General features: G+C 49.6%; 1 protein-coding gene across 1 annotated transcript; it reads left to right on the forward strand.

The window, feature by feature from the left end:
• The first annotated feature begins 1,254 nt into the window (after nucleotides 1–1,254).
• On the forward strand, nucleotides 1,255–2,189 carry LOC103172434 (epidermal differentiation-specific protein-like). The gene is given in 1 exon segment (NM_001292407.1): nucleotides 1,255–2,189. A coding segment is annotated over 1 exon segment (522 nt). The 5' UTR covers nucleotides 1,255–1,323; the 3' UTR covers nucleotides 1,846–2,189.
• Nucleotides 2,190–17,398: the final 15,209 nt, after the last annotated feature.

The raw sequence follows: 17,398 nt of genomic DNA on the forward strand, positions 1-17,398 counted from the left end.
TCTTTGACCGAACCTTCAGCTCCACTCTCGACTCTCTACTCCCTCCTCGCTCCCTCCCTTCCCTCCCCTCACCCTGACCATTTACCCCCCAATGCTCGGGACCTGACCCAAATATCCAGCGCCTTGGGACGTCCTCCCGACGTGAAAGGCACTCTATAAATGGAATCTTGTTGTTGTGAGTGTGTGTGCGTGTGCGTTTGTGTGCGCGTTTATGTTGGATGGAACTCACATTTCAATACAGTAAACCAATAAATAATGAATGTTAAAACTAAGGCTATATTCTCTAGAGTACAGAGAATTAGGGGGGATCTCATTGAAACTGATAAGATTCTTAAAGGGCTGATAAAGTAGACACTGAGGGTCTGTTTCCCCTGGTAGGAGAATCGATAACCAGGGGTCACAGTCTGAAAATTAAGGGTCAGCCTTTTAGAACAGAGTTGAGGAAACATTTCTTCACTCAGAGGGCAGTGAACTTATGGAACTCACTCCCCCAGAAGGCTGTAGATGTCAGTCCTTGAACATCTTCAAGGCTGAGACTGACAGACATTTAAACAACAGAGGCATTAGGGGATATGGGGATAGGGCGGGTAATTAGAGTTAGGTCTGAAGAAATAGTGAACGGGTTAAGGCTTGCGTGGGTTGGGTGTTTCAAAGCTGTACATTCTTAGTACATTTTTGGCCATTGGATGTGTGTGTGTGTGTTTGTGTGTGTTTGTGTGTGTGTGTTTGCGTGTGTGTGTGTGTTTGTGTGTGTGTGTTTGCGTGTGTGTGTGTTTGTGTGTCTGTGTGTTTGTGTGTGTGTTTGCGCGTGTGTGTGTGTTTGTGTGTGTGTTTGTGTTTGTGTGTTTGTGTGTGTTTGTGTGTGTGTGTTTGCGTGTGTGTTTGTGTGTGTGTGTGTTTGTGTGTGTGTGTGTGTTTGCGTGTGTGTGTTTGTGTGTGTGTGTTTGCGTGTGTGTGTGTTTGTGTGTGTGTGTTTGCGTGTGTTTGTGTGTGTGTGTTTGTGTGTGCGCGTGTGTTTGTGTGTGCGCGTGTGTGTTGGATGAAACTCACATATCAACACAGTAAACCAATAAATAATGAACGTTGAGCGGTGCCAAACGCGATGCTAATGAGACCTGTTTCAGCAGATAAGATGGTCCGATTGCCTTCCTGGTAAACCCAAACAACCACCTGATCACAAATTGGCTCTATTTCAGCAATTGCACACTACGTCCTTGCTACATCCTATATAAATCCGGGTAGAGAGCAGCAATCACCAGACACTCGCTGACACTTCCATCCAGCCGACTAGTTGTCAGACTCCGCTCGAGACGAACAGAGAAGATGAGTATCACCCTCTACAATGAGACCTCTCTGGGAGGTGGAGGTCAAACCTACACCGAAGATGTCCCAGACATGAAGGACTTTTCGAACCGTGCTCGCTCGCTGAAGGTTGAGGGCTATCCCTGGGTTGCTTTCACCAAAAAAGCATTTCAGGGTGAATTCAAAATATACCGAGTCGGCCAGTACATGAACCTGAACGACTTTGCTGTGAAAATCAGCAGCCTGCGGGTGATTAAGGAGTCTCTGGAAAACCCACAAATTACTCTTTATAAAAACGTCAACTATACAGGCGCGAGAAAAGATATATTTGAGGAGATCGACAACGTGGATCAAATAAAAAAAGAAATCGGTGGTGAGATTTCATCGCACAAAATCAAAGAAGGCGTGTGGATTCTCTGCAAGGACGAGCACTTCTGTGGGGAGCGTATGTTCACCAAGGAAAATGTGCCCAACTATGTCCAAATCGGATGGAAGAACCAGCTCTCATCGCTGAAACCTCTCACCCCATCTGATTTTGAGTAGGTTTCAGATAGAAGAGGAAGGGAGGGGACTATCACTTCCGCCCCCATCCCCCTCTCCGGTCTATAACCTGCGCTCGCTTTGCTCAAACCTCCCGAGGGGACGTTTCACTGACATCAGGGACAAATTTGTTCCTTTTTCAACGTTGTTGCAGAAGAAAAGTTACAAAGTGTTATTGATATAAAAAAAGTGATGGAATATTATCAAACCAGCTTGTTGTTGTGATGTCGCGTCTAATTAGTGTCTGTCATGAATGGCTTTACTGCGGCAGGGAGTGGGTGGCGGGAGCTTTTGCTTGTCTCTGCCATTGGAAAGTCAGAGATCTGATCAATAAAGTGATGCAAGTCTATTCTCTGTGTCTGTCGTTTCTTCAGATCTTGATAGCATCATCGAACCGTGAAATTGTACAGCACAGAAAGAGGCCATTCGGCCCATCGTGTCTATGCTTGGTCTTTGGAAACCGCTAACACACTTCAGTCAATCCATGACTGTTCATGAGACACTGCTGTTTGCAATTGGCAGCCGCATTTCTCTCACAAAATACAGTTACGGCACATCACAGTATAATATTCGAAGCGCGTTGAGACGTCTCAAAGACTTGATAAGGCGCAGTATCAAATGCAGTGATTATTATTATTTTACCATCCCAATCCCCCGCTCTCTCCCCATAGCCCTTATCAACCCCACTACCTTCCGCGCGCTCTCCCCAGAGAACTCAGCAAACCCACAAACCCGTGCACTTCCCATAGCCCTCATCAACCTCACTCCCCACACTATCGCCATAGACCTGATCAACTCCACTCTCCCGCGCTCTCCCTAAAGCCCTGATGAAATCCATGCCCCCATCTCTCTCCGTAGCCTGATCAACCCAACGCCCCCACTGGCTCCTCATTGCCATAATCAATCCCAATCCCCCGCTCTTTCTCCATAACCCTGATCAACCCCATCCACCTGCGCTCTCCCCAAAGCCCTGCACACTTGTCCTCCTCAATTAATTATCCACTTCTCGCTTAAAATTATCGAATCGTTTTCTACCACATTTTCAGGCAATGCATTCCAGATCCCGACAACTCGCTGTGTGCAAATATGTCTACTCACATCCACTCTGCTTTATTCAACAACAATTTTCAATCGGTGTTCTCGGGTTATCGACCCACACGCCCGAGAGTCGAAGTAATTTCTCCTTGTTTGCCCACCCTATGCTGTAGCTCAATGGTTAGAGCGCTCGCCTGGCAAGCGAGATTACCCGGGATTGATTCCCGCGCTGGTAAGTTCAGAGAGAACATTTGGCAAGTTTCCTTAACTCACGCACACACACACACACAAATAAACACACACACACATACACAAACACACACACACAGAGATACACGCACGACTCTGTTTAGCTTGAGGTAAGTTGCAGAAACTTGTTAGCTGAACTGAGGATCTCCTTTACCGGGGCTAATAATCCCTTCCAAAAAGAAACGAATCAATACTAATACTTTGGTTTGTGGGACGTCGCTGTCTGCCTTGTTTCAACCACAAAACACACAGTCACTACACTTTGCGATATATCCTGAAATATTCTTTGAGATGTCTGAAACACTTGATGAGGGGGTGTATCCAATGAAGTGATTATTGATATTCTACCCTTCCCGCCCTCAAACCGTCCTGATCCCAGCCTCCAGCTCCGGTCCAAATTGTTGAATGTCCTTCGCCTTAGTACATCTCCTTGACGTGAAAAGCCATTGAGTTTTGTTAGCTGAACTGAGGATCTCCTTTACCGGGGCTAATAATCCCTTCCAAAAAGAAACGAATCAATACTAATACTTTGGTTTGTGGGACGTCGCTGTCTGCCTTGTTTCAACCACAAAGCACAGTCACTACACTTTGCGATATATCCTGAAATATTCTTTAAGATGTCTGAAACACTTGATGAGGGGCTGTATCCAATGAAGTGATTATTGTTATTCTACCCTTCCCGCCCTCAAACCGTCCTAATCCCAGCCTCCAGCTCCGGTCCAAATTGTTGAATGTCCATCGCCTTAGTACATCTCCTTGACGTGAAAAGCCATTGAGTTTTGCATTGCACTCTCTCGGTCTTATCCGACTCTGAGTTGCCCATCCCACAAAGGTGCAGAGACCCAGAGACACAGAGACCAATAGACACAGACACACACACACACACACTCACACATGGACACACAGACAAACAGGCACACAGACACATAGACACACAGAGATACAGAGACACAGAGGCACGACCACATGGACACAAGGACACACGGAAACACAAAGATACAGACAGGCAGAGACACAGAGACACAGACACACAGACACACAAAGAAACAGAGACACGGATACATATAGTACAGTGTGGGTTAATATAATAATAATAATAATAGTAATAATAATGGTAATCTTGCATTTGATTTTGTGCCTCGATACATCCTGAATGTGGCAGGTGAGGTAGGAGCATGAAGCAAACCAGAGCTCACTAAGCGAAGGGAGCGGGCAGGTTGGTAGGGGTTAAGGGAATCACAGAGGTAGGGGGCAGTGAGGCCATGGAGGATTCCGAAGGTGAGGACCATGATCTTTAAGCGTATGCTCTGTGTGTCGAGGAACCAGTGGAGTCGTGCCAGGATGAAGGTAATGGCGTCATGGAGCCGTGGTTACCGATTCACTCGCAGTGAGAATAATTTCTCCTTGTTCACCGTTTCGAAACAACTCATTATTTTGAAAGCGTCTATGAAGTCTCCTCTTAATCTTCTCTGCTTCAAGGAGAATAATCCTAGCTTCTCCAGTCTCTCCTGATAACTGAAGTCCCGCATTCCTGGTACATACCGGTAAATCTGCTTTGCACGCTCTCCAGTGCCTTGACATCCTTCTAACGTGTGGGGCACAGAACTGAGTGCAATCGCTAACTGAGGCCTAAGCAATATTTTATCAAGATTCATCATAACTTCCTTGTTATTGCATTCTGTGCCCTATTCATAAACACTGGAATCGCGTAGGTTTTTTTTAAACAACATATTCTTCCTGTTCTGCCGCCTTCAACGATTTACTTCTATGAAACCTCATGTCCCTCTGTGCCTTCACTGCCTTTAAGATTCTACTATTTGGGTTTTGCAGCCTTCCCTCATTCTTCCTTGCAAATTGCAAAGTTCGCATTACTCCATATTAAACTTCATCTGCCACCTGTCTGCCCACTTTACCAATCTGCTATGTCCGTTTGAGGTCTGCTACTGTCCTCCTCACTGTTTACTGTTTATGTTAGGTTAGTATGAGCTAGTAAAACTTGGAAAATGCACACCCTATACCAAATCTAGGTCATTTATACAGATCAAAAATAGCAGAGAACCGAATGCTGACCCCTGGGGCACACAACTGCACACTACCCTCTAGTCGAAAAAAGAAGTGTTCACCGCAATTTCTGTCCCACAGTCAGTTCTACGTCAATGTTACCACTATTCCTTTGATATCATAGACTTGTATTTTGCTGATAGGTCTCTTATGTGGTAATTTATCTAACGCCCACTCAAAATCCATATAAACTACATCAACTCCATTATCCTCTCCGTTACTGCAACGAAAATCTCTGAGCAGGTTTGTTAGACATGATTTGCTTTTAAAAAATCCGCATTGGCTGTCCTCGATTAAACTATATTTGTCAAGTGAACGTTTATTTTGTCCAGGATTATAGTCTCTAGAAACTTACCCAATACTGACGTTAGGCAGACTGGCCTGTAGTTCCCCGGTATATCCTTCTGCCCCTTCTTGTACAGGGAAATAACTTTTGCCACCCTCTAGTCCTTTGGCGCCACCCTGTGTCCATGGAGGATTGAAAGATTGTGGCCAGAGTCTCCGTTATTTCCACACTTATTTCCTTCAGTAACCCTTGGATACATCGCGTCCGGTCCGGGTGACTTATTTACTTTACTACGACAACCATTTTAGTACGTGCTCTCAGTTTATTGTTATCTTATCCAATTTAACTACCCTCTCCTCCGATACTGTGGCGTTGTCTGCATCCTCTTCTATTGTGAAGGCAGATGCAAGTACTCATTTACTGCGTCACCGATACCCTCTGCCTCCACAAAAAGATTGCCTCTTTGCTACCTATTGGGATCCACCGTAACTTTGCCTAACCAATTACTTTTTATATGCTTAGGTGTCCTTTTTACGTTACCTAATAATCTTTTCCCATACAATTTCCTTGACCCTCTTAATTCCGTTTTCATTTTATCTCTCTCTCCTTGTAGCATCTCAGCCCCTTTTTTTCCTTGTGTCACGGATTCCAACATGGACCACGACTTCTTGAAGCTCCCCTTTCCTCTCAAGATCGCATTACACACATTCCATGATGTCTTAAACCCTGACACCATGGAGAAACATACCATATGTGAGTGATATTTTTGGTTGCAGAACTGCCTCTCTGAGGCAAAATCCTGGTGGCTTTCCTCTCATAATTAGTTTAAAGCCCACGCCGTAGTGCTAGCTAACCTCCATGTGAGGACATTGGTCCTATCCTTGTTCAGGTGTAAATCATTCACCTTGTGCAGGTCCCAGAACGTAACTTTGTCACAGAACGGAACCCAATGATCCAGGAACCTGAAGCTCTGCTTGCTGCACCATTTCTCCATGGATTCATGTGTGTGATCCTACTGTTTTTATACTCATTCGCATGAGGTATTGCGCATAATCCACAGATCACCACTGTTGAGGTCCTTCTTTTTAACGTATTCCCTTGATTCTGATTCTCTCCCCGTAGGATCTCAGCACTTTTTTTCCCTTCGGCAAAAATCCCAAAATGGACCCCTACTTCTGGATGTTCCTCTTCCCCCTGTAGAACTTTTGCAACCGTTCCCTGATGTCTTCAACACTGGCACCAGGGAAGCAACATATCATGCGAGAATCATGCCTTTGGTTGCAGAGTGTCTGACTGGTATTCAGTACAGAGAACCGTTTGTGAATGCCACACTCTCAGTGGTTTTCTGCACTGCCCGTCTCCTCTTCCAACCATACCGAGTGGTCGCACACTCACTCTCCTTGTGTACCCTCTATGGCTGTGGGGTGACCAAATCCTGAAATTTTCGATCTATCAGCCTCCCGTATGCTATTTAGTGACACCAGCCTCTCCTCGGGCTCAGAAACACTGAGCTGAAGCTCGCGCAGCCGGAGGGCTAATATCAATAATCATTGCATTTCATATAGCGCTTTCCACGTCTTCTCGACGTCTCAAATCCCTTCCTGCACACTTGGTTGTCCAGGGCACACTAAACATCCTGGTATTCCCACATGCAGGTTTTGCATGCAACCTGTGCCAGTTGCCCTGCCATATTCGAAGACACGTCATATATTATTTTAATAAAAGTGCTATATGTTATATATTTATGCATTTCTAGATAATTATTTGGGGAGGGCAAATTTGCAGGGCTATGGAAGACAGAGCGGGTTAGTGGGATTGAATTGGATAGCCCTTTTCAGTGATCCGGCACAGACACGATGGATTGAATGGCATCATCCTGTGCTCTATAATTCTGTGGTTCTTTGATTATTCTCCCTCTGCACCGAATTTCCATTCTCACCAAATTTCTTCACTCAGTGAGGCTCTCCAAGTCTGCTCCTTTATACAGGATTCAAACAAAAGCACAGATTTTCGACTGGTCATCAAACTTATTAATCCCCCAACTCTGGGCTACGAATAATTGATCATCCAATTGTTTGCCTACTTAAATATGAGGTTGACTCCACCTGAAGAAAGATTTCCCTCTCTCTTGCTGAATGAAATATTTCTCTCTTGCTCTCTGGTATCTCTCTTGCTGAAGAATTCCAACTCTCACCAAATTTCTTGGCGGACGGACAAATGTACATACAGACTCGTTGACATTACGTATTTATTAGTATTGCAAGTTTCAGTTTCTCTCAGTGAACTATTGACACCCTGTTGCCAAACTGTGGTACTGCTTCTAATAATATCCCACGCTTTTGCTATAGATCCTTATCACGTCGTCGAGTCTCCTCAAATCTCTTCATATATACCTTGTAAAGTGTAGTGACTGTGTGCTTTGTGGATGAAACGCAGAAGCCAATTGTGCACAGCAGTGTCCCACAAACATTGGTGGATTGAGCGACCACATTACTTACTTATTCATATATTTATTTGAATCCTAGAATCATAGAATTATGCAGCGTAGAAAAAGGTCATTCCGCCCAACATATTAGTGCCTTTCCTTTGAAAACAGCTATTCAAACCAATCCCACTCCCGTGCTCTCTCCCCATAGCCCAGCAAACACATACTCCCCAAGTCATGATCTACTTTTCCCTTAAAAGCTGTTTCCGGCACCCTTTCAGGCGACGCACTCCAAATCAGAACAACTAACTGTGTGAAAAAAANTCTTCTCATCAGCCCTCTATTTCTTTGGACAGCTATTTCAAATCGGTCTCCTCGGGTTACCGACCCATCCGCCAGTGGAAATAGGTTCTGCTTTTTAACCCTATCGAATGCCCTCATAATTCTGAAAACTTCTATTTCCTTTACACTTTACCTTCTCTGCTCCGTGGAGTCCTGTAGCTCAATGGTTGAGCACTCGCTTTGCAAGCGAGAGACCTGAGTTCAATTCCAGGCAGAGGGCGAAACCTTGGGCAAGTTTCCTTACTCCACACAGAGCCTAATAATAATCCTCCAAAACCAAAAACAATAATAAATTGGTCATTTTCAATCCACGACTGTTTGTGGGACATTGCTGTGCACAATTGGCTGCCGCGTTCGCCCACAAATATACAGTCAATTCACTTTGCAGTGTGTTCTGTGAAGCGCTTTGGGACGTCCTCCCGACGTGAAAAGCGCTATATCAAATGCAAGGATTATTATTATTATTATTAAGGAGAATAATCCTAGGTTTTCTAGCCTCTCCTGATAATTGATTTTCATCATTACAAGAAACATTCTGATCAATCCTCTTTGCGCCCTCTCCAATGCTTTGACATTTTCCTAAGTTGTGGTGCCAATAACCGAACACAATCTATAGCTGAATACTAAACAGCGATAGAGAATTCAGTTCACGATCCTGCTCCTCACCTTCAAAGCCCTCCATGACATTGCTCCGCATTAACAATGCGAATTTCTGAAACCCTGAATTTCCGAACTGTATTGTTGTGACAAGCTGGGCTAAGAGCTGGGGAGTGGGTCTAGTTGGGATGAGAGCGGTGGAGACGGACTAGCTAGGATAGGAGCGCGGGAGGTGGAACTATTGGACAGCTCTGTCAAAGAGTAGGAACTGACAGGATGAGCCAAAGGTCTCCTTTTATACTGCAAGGTTCTACGATACGAAACAGCCATTTAAGGAGTGACGAATTTTTTTTCGAGGGTTTGTTGGCCAGGACCCAGGGAAAACAGCGAGATACCTGTATTGAAGGTTGTTTTACACAAGGTGTAGATGTAAGCAGATGATAACGGCTACTAAAGGTTTCTGGGGATATTGAACAATGGAAGAAAAGTTGGCATTTTACATGACATATCAATTTTTATTGTTTTTTTGTTCAGCCATTTACTTTAATATACAAGTCGCTATATAAATGCCAAAACATTATTATATCATGTCGTTCACAGTGTGAAGTCCTGCTGATCATTGGTAGATCGAGCGTCTTGTGCTGTCCTCGCCACGTGAAAGGCACTATGCCAGTCTAATCGTGTTGTTGTTGTTGTTGTTAGAGAACTCGCCTCGAAAGCGTGAGGCGCTGGGTTCGATACGCGGGTATGCGGAAACCTCAGGTAAGTTTCCTTCCTCGACACACACAAGCCTCTGTGTTTCTCAGTGGAAAACCAAAACAAACAAACAATAATAAATTGATCATTTTCAATCCACGACTGTTTGTGGGACATTGGCTGCCGTGTTCGCCCACAAATATACAGTCAATTCACTTTACAGTGGGTTATGTGAAGCGCTTTCGGACGTCCTCCCGACGTGAAAAGCGCTATATCAAATGCAAGGATTATTATTATTAGGGAGGTAAAGAGTGTAGGAGTGATGGTGGGTGGTGGGAAGCGTAGGAGGGAGCGAGGTGAGGAGTGTAGGAGCGAGGTAGGGAGGGAGGGAGGGATATGAGGGCTATAGGATGGACGGAGGGAGGGAGGTGTGGAGTGTAGAAGGGTGGCAGATGAGATGTGTAAAAGGGAGGGAGGGAGGGAGGTGAGGAGTGAAGTCGTGAGTGAGAAAGGGAGGTGAAGAGTGTATGAGGGAGGGAAGTGCGACATGAAGGAGTGAGGGAGGTGAGGAGTGTAGGAGGGAGGGAGGTGAGGAGTGTATGAGGTAGGGATGGAGAGAGGTCAGGAGTATAGGAGGGAGGGAGGTGACGAGAGTACGTATAGGAGAGACGGAGCGAGAGGAAGGGAGGGAGCGATTGACGGAGGGAGGTTAGGAGGGAGGGAGGTGAGGAGTATAGGAGGGAAGGAGGGATGTAGAGAGCTGAGGAGAGTACGTGTTGGAGGGAGGGAGCGAGAAGGGGTGATGGAGGTGGGGAGAGTAGGAAGGAGGGAGGGAGGTGAGGAGTGTAGGTGGGAGTGAGGAAGGTGAGGAGGTTAGGAGGGAGGAGAGAGGGAGGGAGGGAGTGAGGGAGGGAGGGTGCAAAGGGAGAGATAGTTTCGGGGAACGCAATACAAACTGGAGCCTAAAAGTAAAAGTCGCAGTCGTTATTTTCCTGCACGATCGCGCCCCTTTCCTTCTGATACCCCACCGTCTCCCAGTCGATCACGTTCCCCCAGATCCGGGAGAAAACCACCGCTAAGATCCTGAATCTTGGTCCCACAGGTTGACCTCAGTCTCCTCTCCCTGGAGCGACTGTGAGGCGTCGGAACCCCGCGCCCGGCGAGTCCTGATTTTGACCCAGGATGGAGACCCCCCCCTCCACCCCCACGGGCGTGATGGCGTAGCCCAGCTTGATGGCGGCCTCCAGACTCCTGTGGGAGTTGACCCGCAGGCGAGCCAACCCTGACTTGCTCTCCCAAGTGGCACAGATGTGGGTCAACACCTCGTCAGTGGGGACAACCTTAGAATAAGGTCAGGATGGGCTGTGTCAGGATCCAGAGTCCGAGAGCTGAGAGGAAGAAAGAAAACACAGTGGAGTGAGGGAGCAACCGAGAGGGTGATGGGTGAGCTGGTAGGTTGGAGGTGGGGTGTGTGAAGAGGTAAGAGAGGTGTGGGGTGTGTGTGTGTGTGGGGGGGGGGGGGTTCAGGACTCTGGGCGGTGCACGGGGAGGCCAGCGTGTGTGTGAGCTGGTGAAAGATCACGTTATTGGGTCAGCATTCCTGAAACCAGCATAAACAGCACTGATCGTGTAGTTTTGCAAGGCCACAAGCAGAGGACGATCATGAGCCCCATCCGGATCGGGTTCCACTTCTTCCCCATTCCTCGGAGGATCAAGTTCATGCCCTTAATGATACCGCACTCCGCAACCCATTCATTTGCGCCCCAACCCAATCCCTGCTTCCTCCGCTCGACTTTCTCCAGTCCTCCTTCATGTCCCCCTGTGGAACCCTCAGTTCCACCATCAGCGGCAACACTTTCAGCCACTCACGCCCCGAAATTCTGGAACACTCTTCGTCTGTTCCTTGTTCTTGTCCCTTCCTTCCCCATCTTCAGGTCGCAACTGAAGACCTTCGTCTTCGACGGTGCCTATGATTACCTGCCTATCCTCCGGGCCGCTGTGATGATCCATCACGGTCAAGCTCTCTAGGAATCCACCCCTGTGAGGGGCGCTGTATAAATCCAAGTTGTTATTGTTGTTCTTGATGTCAAGATCCTCGTCCTCACCTTGGAAGCTATCCAGGGTCTTTCTCCCTCCTTAACTGCCTACCCGCTCCCTCCGCTCAGTGGGCTCCAGTCAGCTCCAAATCCAGTGGAGTCCTGTAGCTCAGTGGTTAGAGCTTTGCAAGCGAGAGACCTGAGTTCAGTTCCCGGCAGAGGGCGAAACCTTGGGCAACTTTCCTTACTCCACACAGAGCCTAATAATAATCCCTCCAAAACCAAAAACAGTAATAAAATTGGTCATTTTCTATCTACGATTGTTTGTGGGACATTGCTGTGCGCAATTGGCTGCCGCGTTTGCCCACAAATATACAGTCAATTCACTTTACAGTGCGTCCTGTGAAGCGCTTTGGGACGTCCTCCCGACGTGAAAAGCGCTATATCAAATGCAAGGATTATTATTATTATTATTAATATAAATCTCCATCGCGCTGCCCGCTCAAACATCAGCAGCGAGGCGTTCAGCATTCATGGCACTACCTTCTGGAACTCCATGCTGGAGAACTCCACACGGGACCCCTCCCTGGCCTCCCTCAAATCCCATCGCAAGACCTTCCTCTTCCTCATCCTCCAACCTCGCGCCCTCCCCCCACCCCCGGCTAATTGGTTCCAAACCCCGGCTTTGGCAAAACCATCAATGTCCAGTGCCTTGGGACGTCTTGACGTGAGAGGCGCTGTATCAATACCATTTCAGTACCAACAATGTTGATGCTGTTAGGACGCAGGTGTCTGAGGCGCGGAGCCGGCGAGCGGCGGGCCTCGAGAACCGGTAAACCGAGCGGGACTCACGGAAGGTCAGTCAGGCTGCGGCGGGGAGTCACAGGGCTGGTCTCCCGGGGATCGGGACCAGCGTTAGCCCGAGGCAGGTGCCGGCAACTGGCGGCTGTGCCGGTGGTGGGGGGGGGTTCTCGTGGACCTTGAGGTGGGGCGGGTGGCGCGGCGGCCATTACCGGTAGTGCGGGGGGTGGAAGAAGCCCTTTTAGACCTCCAGTATTTCCCGCCATTCTGCGTGTCGTCACTTCCGCGCGCGAGGTTTGAATCCCTGGTGGCAGCTGCTGATCAGAGTAGTACAGGACAGCATAGCATTTACCAGTGTCTGTCTGTCTGTCTGCCCTGTCCTTCCTCTGCAGGCTGCTCGTTGCTATCCATAATGAGCGCCCTCCCCCCGATATGCCAACTCTCCCCTCACCCCCCCCCCCACTCCCCAGCCTCCTGCAGGCTGACAATGTCCTGCTGAACCCGCCGCCTCTTGTCCCAGAGTGCGCGTCCTGTCTGCCGCTCCCGACACGAGGTGGCGTCCCCTAAAATGCCCACCTCCCTGCAACTCCCCGTTCTGTCCTGCTCTCTCTCGCCCTCCCCGCCTTCTATCTCTGCTTGACAACCCCCCCCCCCCCCCCACCCCACTGCCTCCCTCTGCTCCAGTCTGGGAATCCTCCGCCGATAATCGCGCAGCCACATCGACTGCCCCATTCGCCATTACTGCCGCAAGCCATCATGGACCCTGACACCGGGGGCTAACCTCTCCCACTCATCTGCATCCCATCCTCCCTCTCAAGCATTCCACTACCCGCGTCCCACACATCCCCTGCCAACTGTCCACTCCGCATTGGACTTCATAATGTCCGCTCCATCTCCAACAAGACCACAGCCATTAATGATCTCATCCTCGGTGAGAACATTGACATCATGGCCCTCACAGAAACCTGGATCACCCCTGGTGATACCTTCCCCTTCACTGGACCACACACCACCTGGCTACACCTACCATAATGCCCCACGCCACAACCGTCGTGGAGGTGGTATGGCCCTCAAATCCAGGGCGTCACTTGCCCTCTCCCCCTACTCCAACGTCTCGTCTCCTCTTTCGAAGAGGGTGAGGGGAACTGAGAGTGACAGAACGAGGGAGTGAGAGAGAGAGAGAGATTCAGCGAGATGGAGAGGACGAGACTGAGGGTATGATTTAGACAGAGGGAAGGAAGAGAGAGAGAGCCTGATGTAGAGGGGAGACTGAGAGAGTGAGAGAGAGAGGCAGTGAGGGAGAGAAAGATAGAGAGACTGAGCGAGAGGTAGATGGTAGACTGAGGTAGAGAGATAGAGGGAGACTGAGGGAGTCAGTGAGAGAGGGAGTCAGAGAGACAGAGAGAGAGAGAGATATTCAACGAGACGGAGAGTGCGAGACTGAGGGAGTGAGTGAGACAGAAGTAGGGGAGTAGAGAGAGAGAGAGAGCGTGAGGTAAAGGGGGAGGCTGAGGGAGTGAGCGAGAGAGAGAGAGAGTGAGAGAGAGAGAGAGAGAGATAGAGACGTAGCGAGAGGGAGAGGGTGAGTGGGAAAGTGAGAGAGAGAGGTGGAGTGTGAGAACGAGAGGGAGAGCGTGAGACTGAGGGAATGAGAGAGAGGTAGTGTGTGAGAACGAGAGAGAGAGAGAGAGAGAGAAAGGGAGAGAGAGACTGAGCCAGAGGGTGAGGGAGACGGGGAGACTGAAGAAGCGAGAGAGATAGACAGGGAGAGAAAGAGAGGAAGAGAGAGAAGCTGAGAGAAAGACAGAGAGAGAAAAACTAGAACAGAGAGAGAGCGTGAGAGATGGAGAATGATATAGTGAAGTAGGGAGAGAGATAGAGAGTGTGATGGATTGAGGAAAGGAGGGGGATTGAACATGATAACAACCGTTATGATCTGCGCGAATATAAGCTCAGGATTGTGCAATCAAACACTCTTCTCGGAGACTCGAACAAGGTAAGGTGTGTGTGTGTGTGCGTCTGTGTGTGTGTGAGTGTGTGTGTCAGATTGTACGTGTGCGTGTGTGTCAGCGTGTATGAGTGCGTGTGTGTGAGCGCGCGTGCGTATGAGTGCGTGTGTAAAAGTGCATATGTGTGTGTGTGAGCGTGTACGTGTATTTGTGTCAGCATTTATGTGTGCGTAAGTGTGGAGTGTGTGTGTGAACTCTGCTCACACTCACTCTGTGAGTGAATGTGAATGATTTAAGAGTCAGTCAGTGTAATCTCTCTCTATCCCTCTCCCTCTCTCCCCCTCTCTCTCTCGCTCTCTCTCTCTCTCTCTCTCTCCCTTTCCCAATGTCTGTCTCTCTCTCCTCTCTCTCTCTCTCTCTCTCTCTCTCTCTCTCCCTCTCCCTCTCTCTCTGTCTGTCTCTCAAGTTCAGCGGTGTAGTCGGCTTTTACTCCCGTGCTTTGTGGTTGCCTCGTTACCGCGACTGGTAGCCAGGGTTAGACAGTCACCACATCACACACACACTGGGACCCCGTCACCGCGATCAGCCGGGTGTCTGACACAGACACACACAGACACAGAGACACACACACACGCACGCACACACACAGAGACACGCACAGATGCACAGACGCAGACACACACACACACACGCACACACACACACACACACACACACAGAGACACACATAGACACACACATACAGACAGAGACACACACACACACGCGCACACACACAGGGAGACACACTGAAATCCGTGACTGGGATCTCTCTATCTTTCTCTCGCCCCTTTCTCACTCCCTTCTCCCCATCCCGCCATCTCTCTCTCCTCCGCTCTCACACCACCCCCCCCCCTCTCACTCTCCCACCTCTCTCCCACCTCACCCCCTTTATCTCAGCCCCTTCTCTCCTCTCTCTGCCCCTCTATTTCTCCCTCTCCCCCACTCTATTTCACTCCCTCTCCCCTCTATCTCTTTCCCTTTCCTCACCCTCGTTCAATCTCTCTCCCCCGCTCTATCTTTTCTCTCTTTCTCTCTCTCTCTCGGCCTCCCACCTCTTTCTCTCTCTCCCCGCTATCTCCCGCTCTAACCCACTCTCTCTCTCCCCTCTCTCTCTACCCCCCTTTCACACTCTCTCACTCCCCATTCTCTCAACTCTCTCTCTCCCCCTCTTATCACCCCATTCTCTCAACTCTCTCTCTCCCATCCTCTATCTCCCCTTCTCTCATTTTCTACCCCTCTCTCCCTTTCTCTCCTACACTCTCCCCCGCCCCCTCCCTCTTCTCCAAAATCCCCCTTCTCCAAGATACCCCAGCCCCTCCTTCTAACGCCCCACTCCATCCACAATCTCTCCCTCTAGCCCCTCTCTTCTCTCGCTCTCTCTCCAGTACAGGCTTCTCGGGCGAATCCATCATCTTCCCCAACACCACCCGGTTCGACCACGTCAAACTGCTCCCGAGCTCCTCGCTCGTCCTCGCCGCGTTCACCCTGTGCCTGAGAGCCTCCACCGGGGTGACCTGCACCGTCAGCCTCTTCTCCTTCGCGGTGCGGGGCCAAGCCAACGAGCTCCTGAACCCTATGATCGCGGGAACCGGCAGCTTCCCGCTGCAATCGGGGCCAGAAGCCTCGGCTTGAGGATGCCCCCACTGACCGAGGTGTTGACCCACATCTGCGCCGCTTGGGGGAGCATGTCCGGGTTGGCTCGCCTTTGGGTCAACTTCCACAGGAGCCGGGCTGCCCGGGGGTGTCTACGTTCTGGGTCAAGATGAAGACTCGCCGGGCGGGGGTTTCGACGCCTCTCGGTCACTCCAGGGAGAGGAGACTGACGTCAACCTGTGGGACCACCTTGTCCTGCGCCAAGATTCAGGATCCCAGCCGGGGCTGCTCCCGGATCCGGGGGAACGTGATCGACTGGGAGACGGTGGGGCATCAGAGGGAAGGGGCGCGATCGTGCAGGGTAATCAAGGCTGCGAGTTTTGTTTGTAGAGTAAAGTTTGTGTTGCATTCCCCGAAACTAGCTCTCCTTTTGCTCCCTCCCTCCTACACTCCTCAACTCCTTCCCAACTACATTCCTCACCTTCCTCCCCACATCTCAGTCACTCCCTCCTACACATACTCTCTTCACCTCCCTCTCTCATACACTACTCACCTCCCTCACTCCCTCCCACAATCCTCACCTCCCTCCCTCCATCGGTCCTGCATTCCTCACCTACCTACCTCTCTCCCTCCCTCCTACACGAGAGGGAGTTCGGGAGCAACTGGATTTTGCGGTGAATCTGATTCCAAAAGTGATTCTGATGAAGAATGTAGTGATTATTTCTGGGGAGGAATCTGTCTCTGCCAAATAAAAGTCGTGGTGAATAAATTCTGTTTCTGTGTGTTTCTGTTTGCTCACACTCAACCCTTGCACAATCACATGCTCCATCGCTCTCACGGGCGCTAATACACACGGCCACAGATTCACTGAAGGACAGAGACAGAAGCGAGCGTGACTGTGAGTTTGCGAGTGAGAGAGAGAGTGACTGAGCGAGAGGGAGAGGGGGAAGGGGAGGGGAGAGAGAGGGAGTGAGAGAGAGAGAGAGAGACAGAGAGGGAGAGGAGACTGAGCGAGATGGAAGGGGAGACTGAGGGATTGAGAGAGAGAGAGAGAGAGAGAGAGAGAGAGAGAGAGAGAGAGAGAGAGAGAGAAGTAGAGAACGAGGGGGAGAGAGCGACAGGGAGCGAGAGATAGCGAAAGAAGGGGAGGGAGCGAGAGAGAGAGAGAGAGAGAGAGATCGAGCGAGAGGGAGTGTGGGAGAATGAGGGAATGAGAAAGACAGAAGGAAAAAAAAACAGGGCGGTCGACCACCTGAAGCAACTCCCGCCGGCCTCGCCCGCTCTCGCCGCGTTCACCCTGTGCCTGAGAGCCTCCACCCGGGTGACACGCACCGTCAGCCTCTTCGCCTACGCGGTGTGGGACCAGCACAACGAGCTCCTGATCACAATGAACGGGGTTACGGGCAGCGCCGTACTCTGCCTCGGGGTCGGCAACGTCTTCTTG

The sequence above is a fragment of the Callorhinchus milii genome, unplaced genomic scaffold, assembly GCF_018977255.1.
Source record: "Callorhinchus milii isolate IMCB2004 unplaced genomic scaffold, IMCB_Cmil_1.0 Scaffold97, whole genome shotgun sequence".
Classification (NCBI taxonomy): domain Eukaryota; kingdom Metazoa; phylum Chordata; class Chondrichthyes; order Chimaeriformes; family Callorhinchidae; genus Callorhinchus; species Callorhinchus milii.